This window comes from Oculina patagonica, chromosome 10, assembly GCF_052425735.1.
Source record: "Oculina patagonica isolate OP01 chromosome 10, crgOcupat, whole genome shotgun sequence".
Classification (NCBI taxonomy): domain Eukaryota; kingdom Metazoa; phylum Cnidaria; class Anthozoa; order Scleractinia; family Oculinidae; genus Oculina; species Oculina patagonica.
The window spans coordinates 22,964,687-22,983,992 of NC_135767.1; the positions used below are offsets into that span (position 1 = coordinate 22,964,687).

General features: G+C 39.9%; 1 protein-coding gene across 1 annotated transcript; it reads right to left on the reverse strand.

Moving 5' to 3' along the window:
* Positions 1–239: 239 nt before the first annotated feature.
* On the reverse strand, positions 240–18,739 carry LOC144667366 (VWFA and cache domain-containing protein 1-like). Its single transcript, XM_078528751.1, has 14 exons — positions 18,544–18,739; positions 13,291–13,881; positions 12,633–12,780; positions 9,956–10,239; positions 8,455–8,590; positions 6,895–7,168; positions 6,347–6,543; positions 5,811–5,891; positions 5,218–5,533; positions 4,436–4,624; positions 3,084–3,424; positions 2,095–2,245; positions 1,600–1,826; positions 240–566 (listed from the first exon to the last, which is right to left on the reverse strand). The coding sequence occupies exons 1-14, from the start codon at positions 18,730–18,732 to the stop codon at positions 241–243; spliced, it is 3,450 nt and encodes a 1,149-aa protein (XP_078384877.1). The 5' UTR covers positions 18,733–18,739; the 3' UTR covers position 240.
* Positions 18,740–19,306: the final 567 nt, after the last annotated feature.

Consider the following 19,306-nt stretch of genomic DNA (forward strand, 5'->3'; position numbering starts at 1 on the left):
GAAGATATGAATTTTATTTTCTCGTGGTAAAAGCAATATTTTACTCATTCGCTGCGCTCATTCGTAAAATATTGCTTTACCACTCGAAAATAAAATTCATATATTCGCGCCGTCGTGTAATATCCTCTATGTATTGTATATCATAAGAAAACTATTAAAAGAAAAGTAATGTCTTGCTCTTGCCATTATTCCTGTCTAGTGAGAACCAGGCATTACTTTGTCATGCCGGTCTAGTATGCACTAGTTAGCACCCGTATAATAAGGGTTGTATGGCGGTGCTGATGCCGCAGGCAAATTTGTCTCATCAATACTCGGTGGCATGGCAACGCTCGTGGCGTGCATAGGAAGACCAGGCACTGGTTGGGTAACTGTCCGATTCTCAGGAACACGTGGTTCTCTGTTGCGGTATTTGACGAAGATAATGACACCTACAACAATGACAGCTATTGACCCCAGAACAATACCAGCGATAGCACCACCTGACAGTCCGCCCTTGTCATCATCATCGTCATCATCGTCATCGTCGTCGGTGTTTTCCGGAAGATGGCTTCCAGGAGCTCTTGTGCCTGAGAAATTACAGTAATACACCTTATTCATAAATGGCGGAACGCGCGGAAGAGTTTGGGTCGAAACTCTTCCTCAAACTCTTCCGCGCGATCCGCAAATTGTGAATAAGGTGTATATCCATGAATGTTTACCAATAAAATCACTACATTTGATCACCACCAGGGCCGTAACTAGCAAGAGGCAAGACGAGGCACTTGCCTCGTCTAGATTTTAGCCCAAAATAAAAAAACAAAATATGTTTTAATTTTAAAAAGGTTAAAAAAGGGATAAAAGTTATTTTAAAAAGTTCTTAAAAACAAAACGTTTTCGACTCGAAAGTCATCATCAAAAACGTTTAAAATCACTGATGATGACCTTCGAGTCGAAAACGTTTTGTTTTTAAGAACCTTAATAACTTTTATCCCTTTTTTAGCCTTTTTAAAATTATTTTATAAGCAACATTATGACAACAAAATATGTTTTGTTGAGAAAATAAACCCCAGTTGAACAAACATTGATTTTTCTCAAGAAATACCGTATGAAAAATGTTGAAGAAAGAGTTTCAGAACTTCTAGATTTCAAAATTTTCTGGGGGCATGGCCCCAGAACTCCCGAGCAAGATCTTGCCTCGTCTATGGCAAAGGTCTGGTTACGGCTTGACCACAAGAGAATTTCTTTCTATTGCTGGCAGAAATTGCACTGGTTAATGTTGCACTCAACTTGCAATCCTGTTGGGACACACAGGAAACATGCTAAGCCACATGTCCCGTAGCGGTACTTTCATTGTTTAGAGCTGTAGACGGGCAGTCCAAACAATTGTTCTGTGTCCGTTTTGGCATTATTATAGGTTCTAATATCTCGCCTCTCTCTATAGCTACTATATAGTGTTGTTTCAAGCAACATTAAGATAATTTTCTGTGCTGAAGTAACACCAATAAGCCCTGAATATATTACTTCATATTTTTTTAAGGAAGAATGAAACGATTGCTTTTCGGTTGTTTGTTTTCTTTTTTTGATCGCACAAAGCCAAAAAAAGAAGACGCTCCAACCTGCCTTCTTTTCCACCATAACAGGCATTGATATCAGCGCAGTATTCATTGGAAAGTGGATTGTTGTTCTTGTCTCTAACGCACCAATAGCATCCCACGACTCCGTCACATGACCCTGAATCTGTCTTCTTGGTGCATTGTGGGTCAAAACATTTTTCTAAGCCACTGACTGAAGGATCTGTGGCTTTTTCAGATGGGACGACAGTGGCTGGTACAGGACAAATAGAACTACTGCGTAGAAAAAAATCAGATAAGGGGTGTTTGCTTTTTGGAAGCATGCACATAAAACTGTTACCATCGACAATAATCATGTAAGGGCCATAAGGTAAACTACTGTTACATCAGTAATTGCGTTTACCCGATAAAGTGATGATGATGATGATGGTGATGATGATGATGATGATGATGATGATGATGATGATGATGATGATGATGATGATGATGATGATGAATTTTCTATACCACAATAATGCATCAATTAACGAGGGACGTATCTTACTTGCTAACTGGAAACTCGCTTCTGCAATAATGGAACTCAAGCCTCGAGGAGCATGGGCACTGGCAGGACAAACCCTGCACATTGGAGCATTCTTTATTGCTGGAGCACGTGCAAGATTTGGAGTAACAGAAACTGTCACGTGATATGATTCCTGTTGATTGAAAAGACACGTCAACAATGCTGATTGTGTCCAAGGTGTTAAGAGATCATTTTAACAAGCAGGTAGTTTATTGCAAAGGAATCACTCGAAATCACACCTTTTCTATGATACCAACAGTTCTGATGGTAATACAAAAAGCTGACTAGGATTTTCTTCTTTTTTCCGTTAGGAATACATGATAAACGGGGAATACAGTAATAAACTGTTGCATTCTAGCGAAATGCGCTGGAAGTTAATCGGAGGAATGGCATAGGCTACCAAGCAAGCTAGGTGTATTTTCATAGTATCCGGTCCCCGCCAACTTTGAAGCGGTGTAATTTCAAATTCGTCATTCAAGCTATAAACGCCACATTTTGAGACGTTTCCCAGAATGTACCTTCGCATTTTGTGACGTCATTGTCTCCTGTTCACCAGCTTTGACGTTTTTGTAGGAACCGACAAATTTCTATTTTTCTTTTCGCTTTAATCAAGGTTATTTCTATTTTTTATTAGGTGTAATTGTTCATTAGTTAAGATGATTTAACGCTAATTAACAATTGGTTCATGCTTTAGCGTGCACTATCGAGTTATGGTGCCCGCGGGAAGTTTGGAGAGCACCGAGAAAGAAGCGTAAGAGTTGCTCGAGGCAATACCGAGAGCAACTCTAGATAATTGGGTTGGATTGGATTGGATAATAGTGTACGCTTAGGTATATTGCCAGCTATGTTACAACTTTTTATGGAAAAAAAGCCTTATACTACGCTTGAAGTGATTGGATAATGTAGGAATATCATAAATTAAGACGTGAACTATAATTTCCTTGAAAAGCAATGCAGTATATATTTCTTACCCAAAAACGCATTGCTTCCCTCCACACCAGAAAGCTGGTATTTCTTACAGCGATCTCCACTATCAAGCGTATTTACTCCTTGTCGTGGAACCTTAAGCTCGTAAAAGCTCTGCAGTTTGATTTCTTCCAAGTTTCGGCATTCCTTTTTCACTAAATATCCTTTCCTTAAAAGATCCTCAGCAATGTCTTTTTCCTTTTCAGTGATGTGGACATATTCCAGTGTTTTAGCTGTTATGTCAGGTACAAGGAAATCATCGTGCATGATCAGAAATCCCGCACCATCCAACACGAAGCAGTCATAGTTGCTTTCCTTGCACTTTGGGTAAGTATCTGTTAGGAGTCTGAAAATATTTACCTGATTAGTAAACCTATCGTTACACACTTGTACAAAATAGTTCTTAATATTATCACGAGTTACTTCTGTTTCACGCCAATGTTTAGCCCATGAACCATACAATGTTTCTTTCAAGGTCAGCGCACACGAGACTGACTAGTCCCTTTTTGTTACACTACAGGGGAAGTATCCCTGCGACTATTTGCATGCTAATAGGCGTGACTTGTCCCTTTGTGTATACTCTGTGTGCAACAATCGCAGGGACTAGTCCCTGCAATAAGTCCCTGTTACTATATAATATAGGATTTTAATTTTATTTCAGTTTATTATTAATACTATTTTTGTTTATTTATTTATTTATTTTTTCTTCGTCTTTTCTTTCTCGGAGAAATTAGCTATACAGCTACCCTTGTAAATCCGAGGTGAAATAAAGGTGATGTGATGTGTGATGTGACTAGTCCCCAGGTGTTCAACTACGTTGATCTCACAACAGGTCCCATAGTGCATGGGCAAGAGACTGTAGCATGCACCTCTTGCATTTTCCTTGTGTTCACGTTGTGAATTTATGTGTCAGCATCTTAAGTGTGCAGTCACCTCTCTCTTAACGGACACCTCTATAGGACGGACACCTGGTGTTGGTACCGTCCATGCCATAATTTTACTTTAACTAAACTCCCTATAAGACGGACAGTTTTAGCCGGTCCCGGCAGTGTTAAGAATAAGATTTTATTTGCCTCTCCAAAACGAGAGAGAGAGTTTACTATAATTAGCATACCGGTAGTGGAACGAAAGAAGGAATTTCGAAGTTTGTGTTGCATCGCCCTGTATTCTGGTCATGAGGATAAAATGAGTCGCTCCATTGGCCTGACATGAAGAATCCCTTTGAATGCCATTTGGCAAAAGAACGCCATTTCTCAGAAATTGTATAGTTCCAATGATAAACCATTTTTAATATTGCCCTAACAGAAATGTATTCTTAATCGCCAGTCTTAAACCATAGTGAGACTTGCAGACTAACTTTTTGAAGTATGATAAAGGAAAGTCAGCTCCCATGACTCCAATAACTTTGTCATTCGGGTTGTGCTGGCTGTTTACCTCTCCACGGTAAATAGTGTGGGCAGCAGCTATCACCACTCCTGTTCCCAGGGCGTCTATGTAAGGCGTGGAGAGTGCAACCAATCCCGTGTTGCTTAGTGCAGTGTGGTACCTAAATGACAAGAGTATTGACATGTTATCTTGTTTGTTGATACGGATCGCAAGCATTCTGGTAAAACCGATTTGGTTTCAATTGAGCATTGATGCGAAGCCAGGGTAAGACATACCTTAAAAATGTATAAAAACGTTTTCTGGCTAAAAAACTACAAAAAGAAATCGAGCTTTCTGCTGTCAGGATACAGCCTTCGCACTTATGTCCAGGATTGAACGCAAGTATTGTTTATTGAGTACTTCATGTTTGACTGTGTCATTTGACATTTCCATATTACTTCATATTTGACAGATTTTGGTGTGTTTTGGTGAACTTGTATTCATGAGGACACTTTGTGATGCCTGTCATGAAGAACGTGCATCTAATTTGCGTTCAATCCTGGACAAATCTGTAACGTCAATGCAATGTCCAAGCGTGTTTCGCAATGTTTAAGCCGCTAGCGCCAGTCTTTAAATTGCTTAGATGTTTCGTTGAATGTTTCGGTTTGTGATTGGTCAAAAAGTATCAAATATCTGTTTATTGAGCCAATAATGGACCTGTAAACAAACTAAACTTGTATTATTATTTCCCTCCTTTACAGATAAATAATTTACCATGGCCTCTTCCTTGGGTCGTACGATTTTGCCAATAAGGTTCCAGGCGTCATTCTGAAAACGCCATTAGCCGTGCCAATATATCTCCACACCAGATATTTTGTGTAGTCCTTCTTTTCCTGAAACCAAATGTCCTCGACCTTTCTTGTGGCGACAACTGTGTCCCGAATGCCCGGCTTGAAAAGCTTGTTATTTGGTGAGCTGGAACTTGTCATATATCTTTTGTAGGCTTCTACTTCATTTACCGTCTCATCCAATCCAAGATATGTGTATGGGTCATAAAAGGCTTCTGCACCGAACTTCACAACTGTCGAATCTGTAATAATAAAATATACAACTACAACTTGCAACTCCACAACCCGCAAAATGCCCGGTCCCATAAAATATACAATTTTCTTTTAACTGCAGACAGTGTCTTTTCAACTCTAAATCTATTTTTTTTTCAAAGGTTTTCCCTTAGTTTGGATTGGATGGAGGGGTATCTTATACGTGAAGAGACCATCTCTCTTTTTGCGGAGTGGTGGGTCCTGTCTGAGTACAATAGTTTTGACCATTTGCCTTATTGATACAATTTTTATATCATCTTTACTGACCTTTAGCAGCATATCTGGAAAAGTGAACACAGGGCTCTGCAGGCTTAATTAAGTCCAGTCGATGGTACAAAAACTTGAAACCTGTGAAGTTAATGCAGAATGAACGAATGAGTTACAAATATTTGTTATAGTGACCTAGGAAGTTATTTACCATTTCATAGCTGGTTAAATTGCTTCATATCTTTTTTAGAGGGGTTTTGAAGGGGTAAAATGGGAACTGGGATTTGGGCAAATTGTCACTGTGAAAATAATATTTGGGTGCCTGTGACCAAGAATCACAAACAAATAAACAATAGAACTGGAACTGGGATTTGAAAAATCGGAAGAAAGAATAGGCTGGGCACTAGTTGGGCTGGAAAATGGAATTTTATCATGAAATTAAAAAACCTCCAAACACTTAACAGTATTTTCTCCGAAAACAGTAAACATTAAAAAATTGGCCAATGTAACAGCAAACACTAAAAATTATGGGCAAATAACACTAAACACTAAACCCCATTCAGACCCTTTCTTTTATCGTTTGTTAGGTTACTCACCTGAAGGAACAGACTGTCTTCCTAGCATTTCGTCCTTATCGCCGACTGCTACCACGATTCCAACGGTAAAATTTGTCTCTTCCACAGGCAACCAGTGATAAGTTGATGGCACCTCAACAACCGTTACTCCTTCTGTTACTTTGCCACCTCGAGCCAGGAAACGCTTTGATGAAAAAGTCTTCTGTCCAGATCCACCACTTACAAAACGAAAAACAACTTCATTAACATTGTGCCAAATGTTGGCTTAACTGACTGCAAGCTCGAGATTTCTACTGAGCGGTAGCGGCAAGGGACAAAACCCCAAGTCAGCTATTGAAATTGATAGAAATTGAAAACAAGCACAATAATACACAATAATACACGACCCTACAAGCATTGTGCTTAAAACCCTTATCGTGTTTAAATAAAGGACTTTTGCTAGTAAAAAACCGACTGCAGTTCCAGGCTCGAGCCATCAATTCATCTTTCTGCATAGTGATTTCCCACACTAATATATCTTATGCGACTTCTATATCATATGAAGTAAAAAGGACGGGGAGTTCTCTTACTTTTTAATAGAATCAAATACAGAATAAAACTCCGGTTCAGGTTCTAAGGCCGTGATGTCCATGAAAATAGGGTCACTGGAGGCGTCAGAAGGGGCTGGCAGGAGAGGATGCATCATGGTCCTTCCGGAGCTGTCCGCCATGAAAGCATAACTTGACTGTCCTTTCTGAAAGTAGGTGATTTCAGAAAGAAGGTCTTCCATGCTAATATCTGTGCCAACAACACCAATGAATCTGCCTTGGTGATAACAAGGCAGTGTTATGGATGTTAACAGACCTGTGGGTATATAACGGATGGTAACAAAACTATTACCTTGGGATGAAAATGAAAGAATGAAGGAACAATATCAGATATGGTAATAAATGGCATGCAATACATGCAGAAGCGATGACGTTTCACAAGGGGTCTTTCATAATTTTCTGAGAAAATTTGTCAAAAACTTAACGTAAATAAAAGTAGCTGACGCCTTGTGCGTGATTAAGACTGTTATCCAACTGCAGTTACATTTTTAAACCTAAGAAGTAATGTTAGTGATTGTATAAATAGCATAGTTAGGATCTGATGGAATTCAAATAAATACAGTAGTTATGAATTCACAGCTCAAGGATGCAAAGTTTAAAATACATTTTCTTCGTAGATTTGCTCAGTTGTACAACAGTAATATTTTATTTTATATTTTATTTTTTTTAGATTTCGCTTTGTTGTCTCAACAAAGATTGCGTTATATTATAGCGTGACTTGCGATAAACGACATACGATACGAGGGAGCTAGCTTTTAAGCTGCGAGAAAGGTCAAACGGTCTTTTGCTCACAGCGGCCCTGCATCTTCTAAGAATTAGAAATTTTTGTCAACTAAATCTAATAGATTACATCATATAAAATTTAGTCTCTTTCGTTTATACATAGTAGTGTTCCATTCTAACTGCACGGGAGTATTTTGCTTATGTGTTCTACGCGGTGATTTTTTGTTATTAAGTTTAACTTGATTTCTGTTCGATTGCGCTAAACGGATCCTGTCGATCGGGTGCCTGCATTAAAGCGATGACGTCGTCAGTTACACGTCATCGCTTAAAAAGGATACTGGTTAAAAGGAAAAACGCATCGGTCATATGGGGATCCGTTTCATAAAATCTTGCATTTATTTATATCCCTTTTAATTTAACCAACAAGCTCACCCACCCTTAACCCTTTTTGAACGTTTTATCTCCATTTTAACTGTAACTTAACGTTTTACGTGTAGTCAAATCCGTCCTGGTTTTGCTAGACATGTTTTCAGTTTTGAGAGCGCTGTAAAGTCGTAAGTAGTGTTCATATAGGTAGCATTTCTTTCATTTCGTGAAATGGGCTCAACTGAAAGTGGCCGGGATTGTTTCACGGAAACACCCGTCTACAAAGTACTTTTACGTTTTCTTTAAAATATCTGGCCAAAAACATAACAATGTCTACCATTAAAAGATCATTTAAGCTTTGATCATAACTCTAAGAACCAAAGTTTATATATTTTAGTATCTCATAAACCAACCAATGTTTGCATCAAACTTTTGCATCCTCTGGCACTTTACCTGTTCCAAAGGCATCTACATAAGGAATGGATATGATTGGTTTGTCGCGAATAGTGTTTGTTGAGAAGAAATCGTAGTACGTTGCCAAGTCTCTTCGTAAGTTTTTCGTGTCTTGCACATAAGTGAATTTTCCGGCCTGTGAACAGAGGGGGCAAAGATTCAATTAGAAAATATTAAGAAAAAGAACCTCTCCTCCAGTGAGTCTCAGACAATGTTTGTGAAATTAATACTTTAAGCGCAGAAACAAAGCGATAACTGTCCATATATTTCATACGATCACAACGAAAGTACAGCATGGCATTTTTTAGACATTCTCGTCCCCATAGCCCTTTCGTTTCTCTTTGCCGGCTTGGCACGAGAAAACGGAGGGTTCTGGGGACATAGGATTTTTGAATTAATTCGAACTTTTTGATTGGCTATTTGGAACAAAGAATTCCTAAACGGAAGTCGAAAACGTAACGACTCTCTTAAACATTCTTTTGAAACGTTATGACTGCATACATGAAGACCGAAAGTCCAAAATTCCAGGACTGGAAATCCTGTGTCCCCAGAGCCCTTCGTTTTCTCGTGCCAAGGCCCAGCCGGCTAAGAGAAACGAAAGGGCCGAGACGAGAATGTTTTTTAGATAGAAAAGCGAAACAACACAAACAATAAAGACACTTTCATTTCAGCTGACACATTAAGGAATATATCTCCCTCCTTGTAGTTAGATTTCCAGCGAGTATGCAGGAAAGGTTGAGACAGAAAGCTTTACCCACACTTTATTTGCGATATACAGTCAACTCTCTCTTCACGGACAACTCTATAAGACGGACACCTCCATAAGACGGACACGTGGTGATGGTCCCTGCCGTTTTTCAGTCATTTACTGTAACCAAACTCCCTATAAGACGGACACCTCTCTCAGACGGACAACGGACATTTTGAAATCATTAACGGACATTTGCTTTTTACCATGTTTTATTACTGAAAATAGTTCCAAACTTCGTATCGACCTAAAGAAAAGTGTGTCATCACCCTAAGGACACGTGTATACCAAGCTTTAATACTAACCAAAAACAATGACGCTTTAACGGATTACTCCTCTGCTTACGTGTATGAACACTTAAGCGGTCGTTTTCTACTTACAGTATTACAGTTTGTAGAATCTCTCAATCTTTGCTTTAACAAGCAGATACGTTCCTTTTATTATTTTAGTCTTGTTGCAGTTAGCAAAGGTTTGTTGCATTGTGCAAAGGTTTACCTTTATAATCTCAGAATTACTGGCGTCATGTTACCTCGACTCTCTACAAGGCGGACACCTCTCTAAGACGGACAGCTGCAGCCGGTCCCGAAGGTGTCCGTCTTAGAGAGAGTTCTCGTGTCTGTGTTATCTGCCTCACCCCCAGGCTTCGGCAGATAACACAGACCTCGGTTTTGATAATTCACGATATCATGCTCAACCTCATCCAATAATTGCTTTTTATATTTAGAAGAAGCAACATTTCATGTGTATACTTACAGTGACGTCAGATGCTTTTGGTACTCCATACCCAGATCCATCTTGTTTAGCAATATCTCGAAGGATTTGCAAGTCCTGTAACATCCCATACGTCATTATTACGACTGCATTGTCAAGCCCTGCGTTCTTTGTTTTAATCGTCCCCATGATTAGTTTTGCTGCGTCGGTTGGTTCACCATCTGTCAGAAAGATAATGACCTTTTTTCTTGAGGAATCGCTTCCATCAGAGGAGCCCATCAACAAGTCAAAGGCCAGAGTTAAGGCCTTGGCATAATAAGTATTTCCTGTGTGAAAGAAAATAAACAAGACACATAACTTTATTGGTAGATTATGGCTACTTACAACAATGTAGTCAATCTTTACAAATAATTTTACAAAAAGTTTCTTTCGCGAAGTCAGAACAAAAACCTCCTGATGTAGAGATTTTTTAAGCAAGGTTCCACTCTTGCTGTTTCATTTATCGATGCAGCGAAGCAAAGTAATTCATTCATAGATAAACCTATATAAACAATACAAACGCGAAGCGAGCTGGTTATGAAATCCGCAGTAAAGACATGAAGATCGAAAATCGGGATATGCTGTACTGATCAAGTTATAAATAATTCCTTGAAGAAGGAAAACTTCTCGCCCTTTATTAACCCTTTTTAAATCCCGCTCCTGATATGCTGATGTCCGGTCTCATCCCATAATTCTAATTGTGAAGCGCATTGAGCTTTGTATATGCGCTATATAAGAACCTATATTATCATCATCATCATCATCATCATCTTTAACTGGGACGCCAGCCCGTGATGTTCTTCACGAGAAAAGTTGTCGAAGAAAACTTTCTTCTTAGTTGGAAACGGATTCCACAAGACTTGATCTTGAATATATATGTCCTTTGATATACAGTTTTTGTATTTCTGACAAGGATAGATTTTGCATTTTGCGATATCGTTCAATGCATCCTGCCCCATACACGCGTGAATTGGGTTCAAATTCGAATTCTAGAAAGACTCAAATATAAGTCAGTTTGTCAGTGTTCATCCACGCCCTTATGGCGCGAATACACTGTTCCACAGCATATATTGCCTCTACTTTACTATGGGAGTTATCTGGCTTGAAGGATAAATAGAGCTGAGTATCGTCAGCAATGCGTGTACGCTAGGCAGGTACAGCTTGATGACATCGAACAACTTGCTGGCATAGGTACTGAAGAGCAGGGGCCCGAGACATGAACCCTGAGGCACACCATAAGGTAAAGGGAAACTATCTGATCTTTCTCCATCTACTGACACGCGCTGGCTACGTCCAGACAAATACGATGAGAACCATGCGAGAGCGGCGTCAGTGATACCAAATGAGGTCTCGAGTCGACGCAACAGTATGGCATGGTCGACGGTGTCAAATGCCGCACTAAGATCAAGAAGTACCAGAATCGACACGTGCTGTTTATTCATGCTGGACAAGATATCATTTACAACTCTCAATAGGGCGGTTTCCGTACTGTGCCCTTTCCTGTAAGCAGACTGCAGCATAGGAAAGAGTTCGTTGTCGGTGATGTGACTGTACACTTGGTCAAAGACGGCCCTCTCGGTAATTTTTGAGACAAATTGAAGGTTGCAAACAGGTCGTAGGTTCTTGTTGGTCACTTCCTTAGCACTTTTTTTCAGCAGCGGGTTGACAATCGCTTCTTTCCACTCAGTTGGAAAATGGGCAGTTGTAAGTGAGGCATTGACTAGCTTAGTGATGACCGGAAGCAGAACTTCAAGCGAGTCACATACCAAAGTGGTTGGAAGAGGATCTAGGTTGACCTTAACAAGGTCAACCTAGATACTCTAGCTGTAGGTGATACTAGTGTTTCTACTGTAAATGAGGCGCGAAATCTTGGTGTTTGGTTTGACTCACAGCTGAATTTCAACGTCCACATTAGGAAAACATGTAGTCTATCCTTTGGTACACTATATAAAATTAGACGCATCAGAAAATACCTAACGTTCAAGAGTGCACAAACATTAGTCCTTGCATTAGTAATTGGACGTCTAGATTACTGTAACAGTCTGCTGTACGGTTTACCAGCCAGTTACATTAACATGTTGCAACGGGTACAAAACGCTGCCGCAAGACTAATCTCGAATACCCCGCGTTTTGGTCACATTTCTCCGGTTATGAAAGACCTGCATTGGCTACCTGTTAAATACCGTATAATGTTTAAAATAGTTGTATTCACATTCAAGGCTATACATGGTAGTGCCCCCACATATATTAATCAGTTAATAAGACTCAAGCCAAAGTCAACTTATATGCTTCGTTCAAATACAAAGCACTTTCTGCTCGATCAGCCATGCAAAATGAAGAAGTCAACAGGAGACAGGGCCTTCCTTGCCGCTGCACCAACTTTGTGGAACGCCCTCCCAGATGATCTGAGAGCTTTGGACAATTTAAAAAGTTTTAAGTCACAGCTAAAAACTCATTTTTTTTAAATTAGCATATAATTTGTGTTCTTAGTGTTTTTAACATAGATTAACATAGATATGAATAATTTTATAAGTACATTTTTGTTGTAAAGCGCATTAGATCATATATGCATGGATTTTTGCGCTATAGAAATAATAAAGTTATGTTATGTTATATAAATAACTGAGCACGATTCAAATCCTAATATAGAATCCAGGACCACTATAATGGTCGTACTCACCTCTAGCATAAAGTGTATCTACGTATTCCTTCAAGTATTTTATGTTGATTGGTGTAGCATCCGCTAAACGTTCGCTGTGGCAACCTCTTTTATCATTGTTATATTCAGTCGGTGTTTCGGCCTCGGTGCTGAATTTCACCAATCCAATCTGAAAACAAAAATGATAATGAATCAGTTACGAAGTCATTAATTCACTCGGTCAGCAGCAAATCCGTCCGTCAGCCAGTCGGCCAGTCGGACAGACAGACAGATAGTCAGTCAGTCAGTCAGTCAGTCAGTCAGTCAGTCAGTCAGACAGTCAGTCAGCCAGTCCGTCAGCCAGCCAGTCAGTCAGTCAGTCAGCCAGTCAGCCAGTCCGTCAGCCAGCCAGTCAGTCAGTCAGTCAGCCAGTCAGCCAGTCAGCCAGTCAGCCAGTCAGCCAGCCAGCCAGCCAGTCAGCCAGTCAGCCAGCCAGCCAGCCAGCCAGTCAGTCAGTCTGTGCGTAAATGTGTCAGCCAGTCGACCCAACAAGTTTTACAAGCGGACAGACGAAAGACAAGTAGAGACGAACGTCTGAACATGTTGTCACATGCATTGCTTAAAGCAGGCTCGTAGCCATTTCATTTTCAACTCGGTTTAACCTTATACGGTTGTAAGCCCTACATTATTGAATACTTACTCTATCCCTTGGATTCATTGTATTTAAAACTGTTTTAGCAGCCTCCTTGGCCGCTACAATGCGATCTCCATGCATTGATCCACTGGTGTCAATAACAAGGACAACATCTTTTGGTTCTGGTGTGGCTGTCTCCACGTAAAAAGCTCTGAAACGAGGATCATACGATTTGCAGTCTGCCGTATCCTGAAATGCGGGAAAATTCGCCAGTATGCCGTCTTCTGATGCAAAATATTGCCATTTGATAACTGGATTATTCTGCATATTATCCCTCATTTTCTGCAGCACGGAATCAGCTACATACTTTCTGGGGTAAGGAGCACTCTCGGATACCTTAACGCATAAACTTGCGAAGTCAACTTTATGGCGAAACCTGGAGTCGTACTCTAAACGTTTCTGCGAGTTTGCTACCTGGCAGCATTCCAAGGGGTTTGTTGTAGGGGTTGCTGGCCAAGAAGATTCGACGGCTTGTTTGAGCTTGCGCACAACGTCAAATCTCGCCTTAAACTTGTTTGAAACATCCGCAGCTAAACGAGGAATGAGTGCACTGCCATCCACTGCAGTCTCTGTGAACTGCAACTTGTCAAAATGCTCCTAAAATGGCAACATTAAAAAGTTTTCAATTAAGTGTTTTAAAAGGGTAAGAAGTGATAAAATAACAGTAGTACCCTTTTGATTTTATTTTTTGTCGTCTAACCAATGCAAATCTGCCTTCAATTTTCGGCTCCCAGAAGAATTATTTGTGAACAAAATTAAATTACTTAACATTAAAGATCAAGTAAAAGAAAATCATTGTATGAAGTTTAAAGGCTTTACTTTTATCTAATCATGATGGCAAGTTACAGGGACATTTGTATGGCCAAAAGAAACAAGAAAACAAGGCTAGGCAGGCCACGGTGGCTTTTTCCATACAAAGCCTTACATTTGAATGAGTCACAAATCTGCAGCCTTTTAACCAGAAACACTGAAACTTCTTAGCGGAGCATATTATTCCGTATATTTTTAAGTGTCACCGTCAGTGTTTAAAGAAACTTGACCAAACAACAGAAATGAATGACAACCATTTTTGCATAAGGTCTATACAAAGCACAGAATCTGATAAACGCGGGTAATATTTTAAATGGACATACAGTAAAATCCCGCGTGTAAGAACCTAGGGATTTAACAGCCTTCTGGCAGAAATTTGCTTCTTTAATACCCCAAAATATAAGAACCTGTTTAGCCAAACAAATTCCAACAGGTTCTTATATGTGGGGTCATCCTCGGAGACCCAGGGGCAGTTAGTGGGGGCGGGAGAAAGTCTATACGGGCGAAAAAAAAAATCGGCGAAGGACAGTCAATAACGAAAAGAATAGTTATTGACTTTCCTTCGCCGATTTTTTTTTCGCCCGTATAGACTTTCTCCCGCCCCCACTAACTGCCCCTGGGTCTCCGAGGATGGCCCCCACTAACTGCCCCTGGGTCTCCGAGGATGGTGTGGGGTTTAACTATTTAATTTATATATTTTTTTTTTTACCAAAAACCATAATGACAGTTCTTGATGAAAAGATACATTTTATATACAGTACTGTATCATTGATCAATTAATGTTGTTGGACTTTTCGCAACATGGGTACTTTAATAAATATTTATAATGAAGAACAGACCAGATTTTATACTGTTTTTTGATAATCAAAGGAAATTAAAGAACCTGTAGAAATTAAGAACCTGTTTTGCCAAACTCTGAAAAAAAGTAGGTTCTTACACGCGGGGATTTACTGTAACATAGTACCAACTCTGGCAGAAGTCGAGCTAATCAGCTTTTACAAAGCGTGACCGAGGACCTGGGTTTACAAAGGATAAGTGCTACTTGTGGTAGATGGAGATCTTGAATCTGGAGGTTCCGGATTACACGAGCAGCCACCACTCGGGTGCGCTGGCTCTTTCGAAAATAACATGTGGCATACACGCGGACGAACTTTATTTCTGCAACAAGCCTTCTCAGATTTATTGCCGTCAAGTGTTTTGTCACAGGAACAGGCGTTTGTACAATCTGTGCAAACTTAATTAAAATTAAAACGGCTTGACACAAAGCTGGAGGAGAAAGAAGCAGATTTGTAATGCACCTATCAATAGTCCATTAAGGTTCTGACGGAAGAAAACTTGACGATTTTTGTGGAATTTCTTACACATTTACACATTTCGTATGTCATTCAGTGACTCTTTTGGCCATTCGCAATTGCCCTAGGTGGGACATTTGAAAAGAGACTCACCTACAACCCCAGTCAAAAATGTTGGGAAGGTCACCTAGTTTGCGCTTCCCCCTCCCCCCTCATTCAATGTTGAAGTATACCTAGAGACTTAAATTACACCATATTGTCTATCATAATGTTCATTATTACTTTAACATTGATATGGGGGAGAGGGGGCAGATACCATTGTGTACGTACCTATAGATTTATTGTTTTAACAAGTTGTTGAAATCAAAACGTTCATCTCCAACCTTCCCAAGGATTATTGTCTTGGGTTGTAGTTTTAAACCACCTGCTTATGCTTAACCTCCCGCCCCGATCTTCGGCTGAACAATGATAGTTGTCCCCACAAGTCGCTTTATTGCTTTAGGTCCTTCATATTGATCTTGGTCTTAAATTGCTCTGTATATAGTTTGGCCTTACTTTGTGTTTGATCGTTTTAAGATCTTCTTAGAGCGTTGTCGGACGTTCCCTGTTCCACACCTACAATTGTTTTCTTGCTAACAATTTTAGCCTGTCATCACATTGCGATCACAGGTTACTCTACTCCAAAATGATCGTCTATATGTATATGTCATGTTGATGAGCCGACAATGTAGGTAATAACGCAGATAACGTATCCCAGCGTGTATCATCACTATCTACACCTAAGAAGCAATTAACCAACAAGAAAAATATCGTAATGCACCTATCAATGTTACAGTGCGGCTACTGTTACCGGGTCACCCAGACAAAGTAAACCAGAGTCAACAAAACAGAAAAACAGAAACAATAAATTTCAGTACTTTTACATAAATTTCAGCATTTTTTACTTCAGCCCAATGAAATGTCGAGTACAGATAAATGAACTCAACTTGCTGCCGTTGGGTTTTCAAATTAACTTCGATTGCATCCGTTTTGAACTTAAGTACCTAGTTGTGACAGCACGAATTGGACGGTAAATATCAGCGATGTTAATTAATGAAAGAGAAGTTCAAAACTGTGTAAAAACGGGAAAAGCAACAGCCGTACCATTCGTCTCCAGACAAAAGTGCGTGGTGGAGTTCGCTCATGGCAATTTCAAGTTATTTTCTCTACGGCAACCGAAGTTTTGGTAGTACCATTTGGAAAATAACGCCATGTACGTACAGCCAAACATGGTATTGATCTGTTTTCGTGGCGAACGAACAAGTTGAAATTTCATTGTTCCGTACTCGACATTTCATTGGCTGAAGCAAAACATGCTGAAATTTATTGTTTCTATTCTGCTTTGTGATTGGTTCAGTAGCCGCACTATAAGCTGCTCGCCTCGATCGCCGATTTCTTTCATTGTTAAGATTGTTCTCGTTGCGAAAATAACTGGGGGCAGCTTTAATTCACGCAATATTCCTTAACAATTGCTAACAATACACCAAAATTTTAAGGCACGGGTATTCCTTTTAACCTCTTAAGATTCCCTTAGGCAGCTACTGGTCTGGGTTTGCAGGCAGGCTAACGAAAACTATATACCGACATAAGAACTTCGACCGACTTGTGACTGTCAAACTGCCTCAGAGGACATTTAGAATGCTTCCTGATTATGTCTCTTGAGGTTATAATTTTTCACTTGCAAACTCTAACTTTCTCATCAGTGAAATAAAGGCTAGCACGCGTTTGCGACCATTTTGTTTTCTTATTTTGTTTGTGAAAGGATGACCGTGCGTGACGCACATGAATCGCCATGTCCCGGCGTATCAAATCGAACCAAATCGAACACCAATCGTTCGATTAGGTGCCGTAATCGAACAAAGTCGAACATCTATTTTGCTGTGAGCTCGATTTTCGAAACAATCGAACACAATCGAACTAAATCCGCTTCGATTTTGTTTGGAATCCGTCTTTTGGTAAGTAAATCACGCAGGACTAATAAGGGGTTACAAAATGTCCCCAATATAAACAAACAGGAGTTCGGTAATCGAACGTTCGATTTTGTTCGATTGTCGACTGTTCAGTAATCGAACGTTCGATTTTGATCGATTGACCAAATTTTATTGTGAGTTCGACTACGTTCGATTTCATACCGAACCCAATCGAACGATTGGTGTTCGATTGGGTTCGATTAGCGAACTTTCGATTGGATACGCCGGGCCATGTATGGCGTGCATTAAGGTCAAGCTCACGAAACACATTCATAATAAAATCTAAGATGGAAAAAGCAATCGAAAGTGTTGTATATGATAGTAGATTTATGTTAAACTTAGGAGGATAGAAATTGGCAACTAAATTCTGCATAATCTTATGGATGTGTTCTAAATAACTATTATGAACAGGATAGCATCAATATTATGTTAATCAGTTTTTGTGTGCCAAGAACGCCCCGAGTAAAGGTCGGGACACACTAGGTGACAAGTCGCAGCGACAGGTCTCTCTCTGCGACAAGTCGCTCCATGTGTATTGCTTCAAAACAAGTCCCTGCGACAAGGCGCTTGTTCGGTGCACACGCAGCGAATTTGGAAGAGTGGGAATATGAACTAGTCTTCCAATTCAATATGGCGAAAATCCATGACGTTCTCTCATTGATTAATTTATATTTTGTCGCAGGGACTTGTCGCAGAAGGGTGCACACGCTGTGACAACGCTGCGATCAGTCACACGAATTTAAACTGGTTGAATTCGTGCGACTGATCGCAGCGACAAACATTGTCGCAAAAATGCACCATGTCACACGAGGCAACATGTTGCAGCAACTTGTCCCCGCGACATGTTGCAGCGACTTGTCGCCTTGAGTGTGTCCCGCGACTTTAAAGGTCGTGAAAATCAACAAGGTGGCAAACGTCGAAAACTGATGTATAAACCTACTTTTTACTTACCTATAATGAAACAAAAGTAATAAAATACTTCTTTTTATGCCTGTAATCAAATTTTGATCGCAACGTTTGATAAAGAAACAACTAATGTAAACAGGGTGTAAAACATTAGGAGCCTCGAAGTTTTCAGATATTCATGTTAAAAAGGTGGGGTGCTTTATTTTTTGACATTACTGCTTATTATTATGTTCGTTAATTACCTGAAGAGCGGAGACTCCAAGTCCATCCGTAGCCAGTTTTAACAGCGTTTGACTGAAAAGTCTTGCGTCAAGAATATCCGATGTTAAACATGGATAATGGAGGGACGAAAAAATAATTAAAATCATCAGAAATCGGCTCTGGTGTAGAAACGAGGAGGAAGCCATGGTTTTGAAGCGATGATGAGTCATGGTCGTCTTCAACACGTGATTCGCTTGTGTTTTCAAAGACAGAATTGATCAGAATGAAGCTGCCTTTACGTACCGGCGTGACTATCGACAGTATAGTTTTGCAATGAATGACGATTCTTAGCTTTCGTGGCCTGTTTTCGTGACAAGCACTACATTCTTGTGTTACAATTTACACCTGATTACGTATTGCGCGACGTGACCCCTAATCTGCGATCGCGCGTTCCTTTTTTTCGCCGCAAAAAAGAACGCCTGATCGCAGGTTACGTGACCCCGAGAAAAAAAGTACGCGGAAGAAAAGGAACTCTGCGGTCGAATTTAGCTCATGTAAATTCAAAACAACACTGCTAATTTTATGTATAAAAAGTATTTATTTGCAGTTTTGCATGTATTAAACGTCGTTCTTGTGCAAAATCAATAATTGAACGACTTGCATACTAATATTTGCCAAAGTCACCATCAGTCAGTGAAACTTCTTGAAACTAAGTATCGAAAAAACTGCATTCAAGTTCCTGTTAAATTTCAGATTGTTTAAGCACAAATTTAGCTTCTTGCGTTGGTCTCAATAGCCAATCCA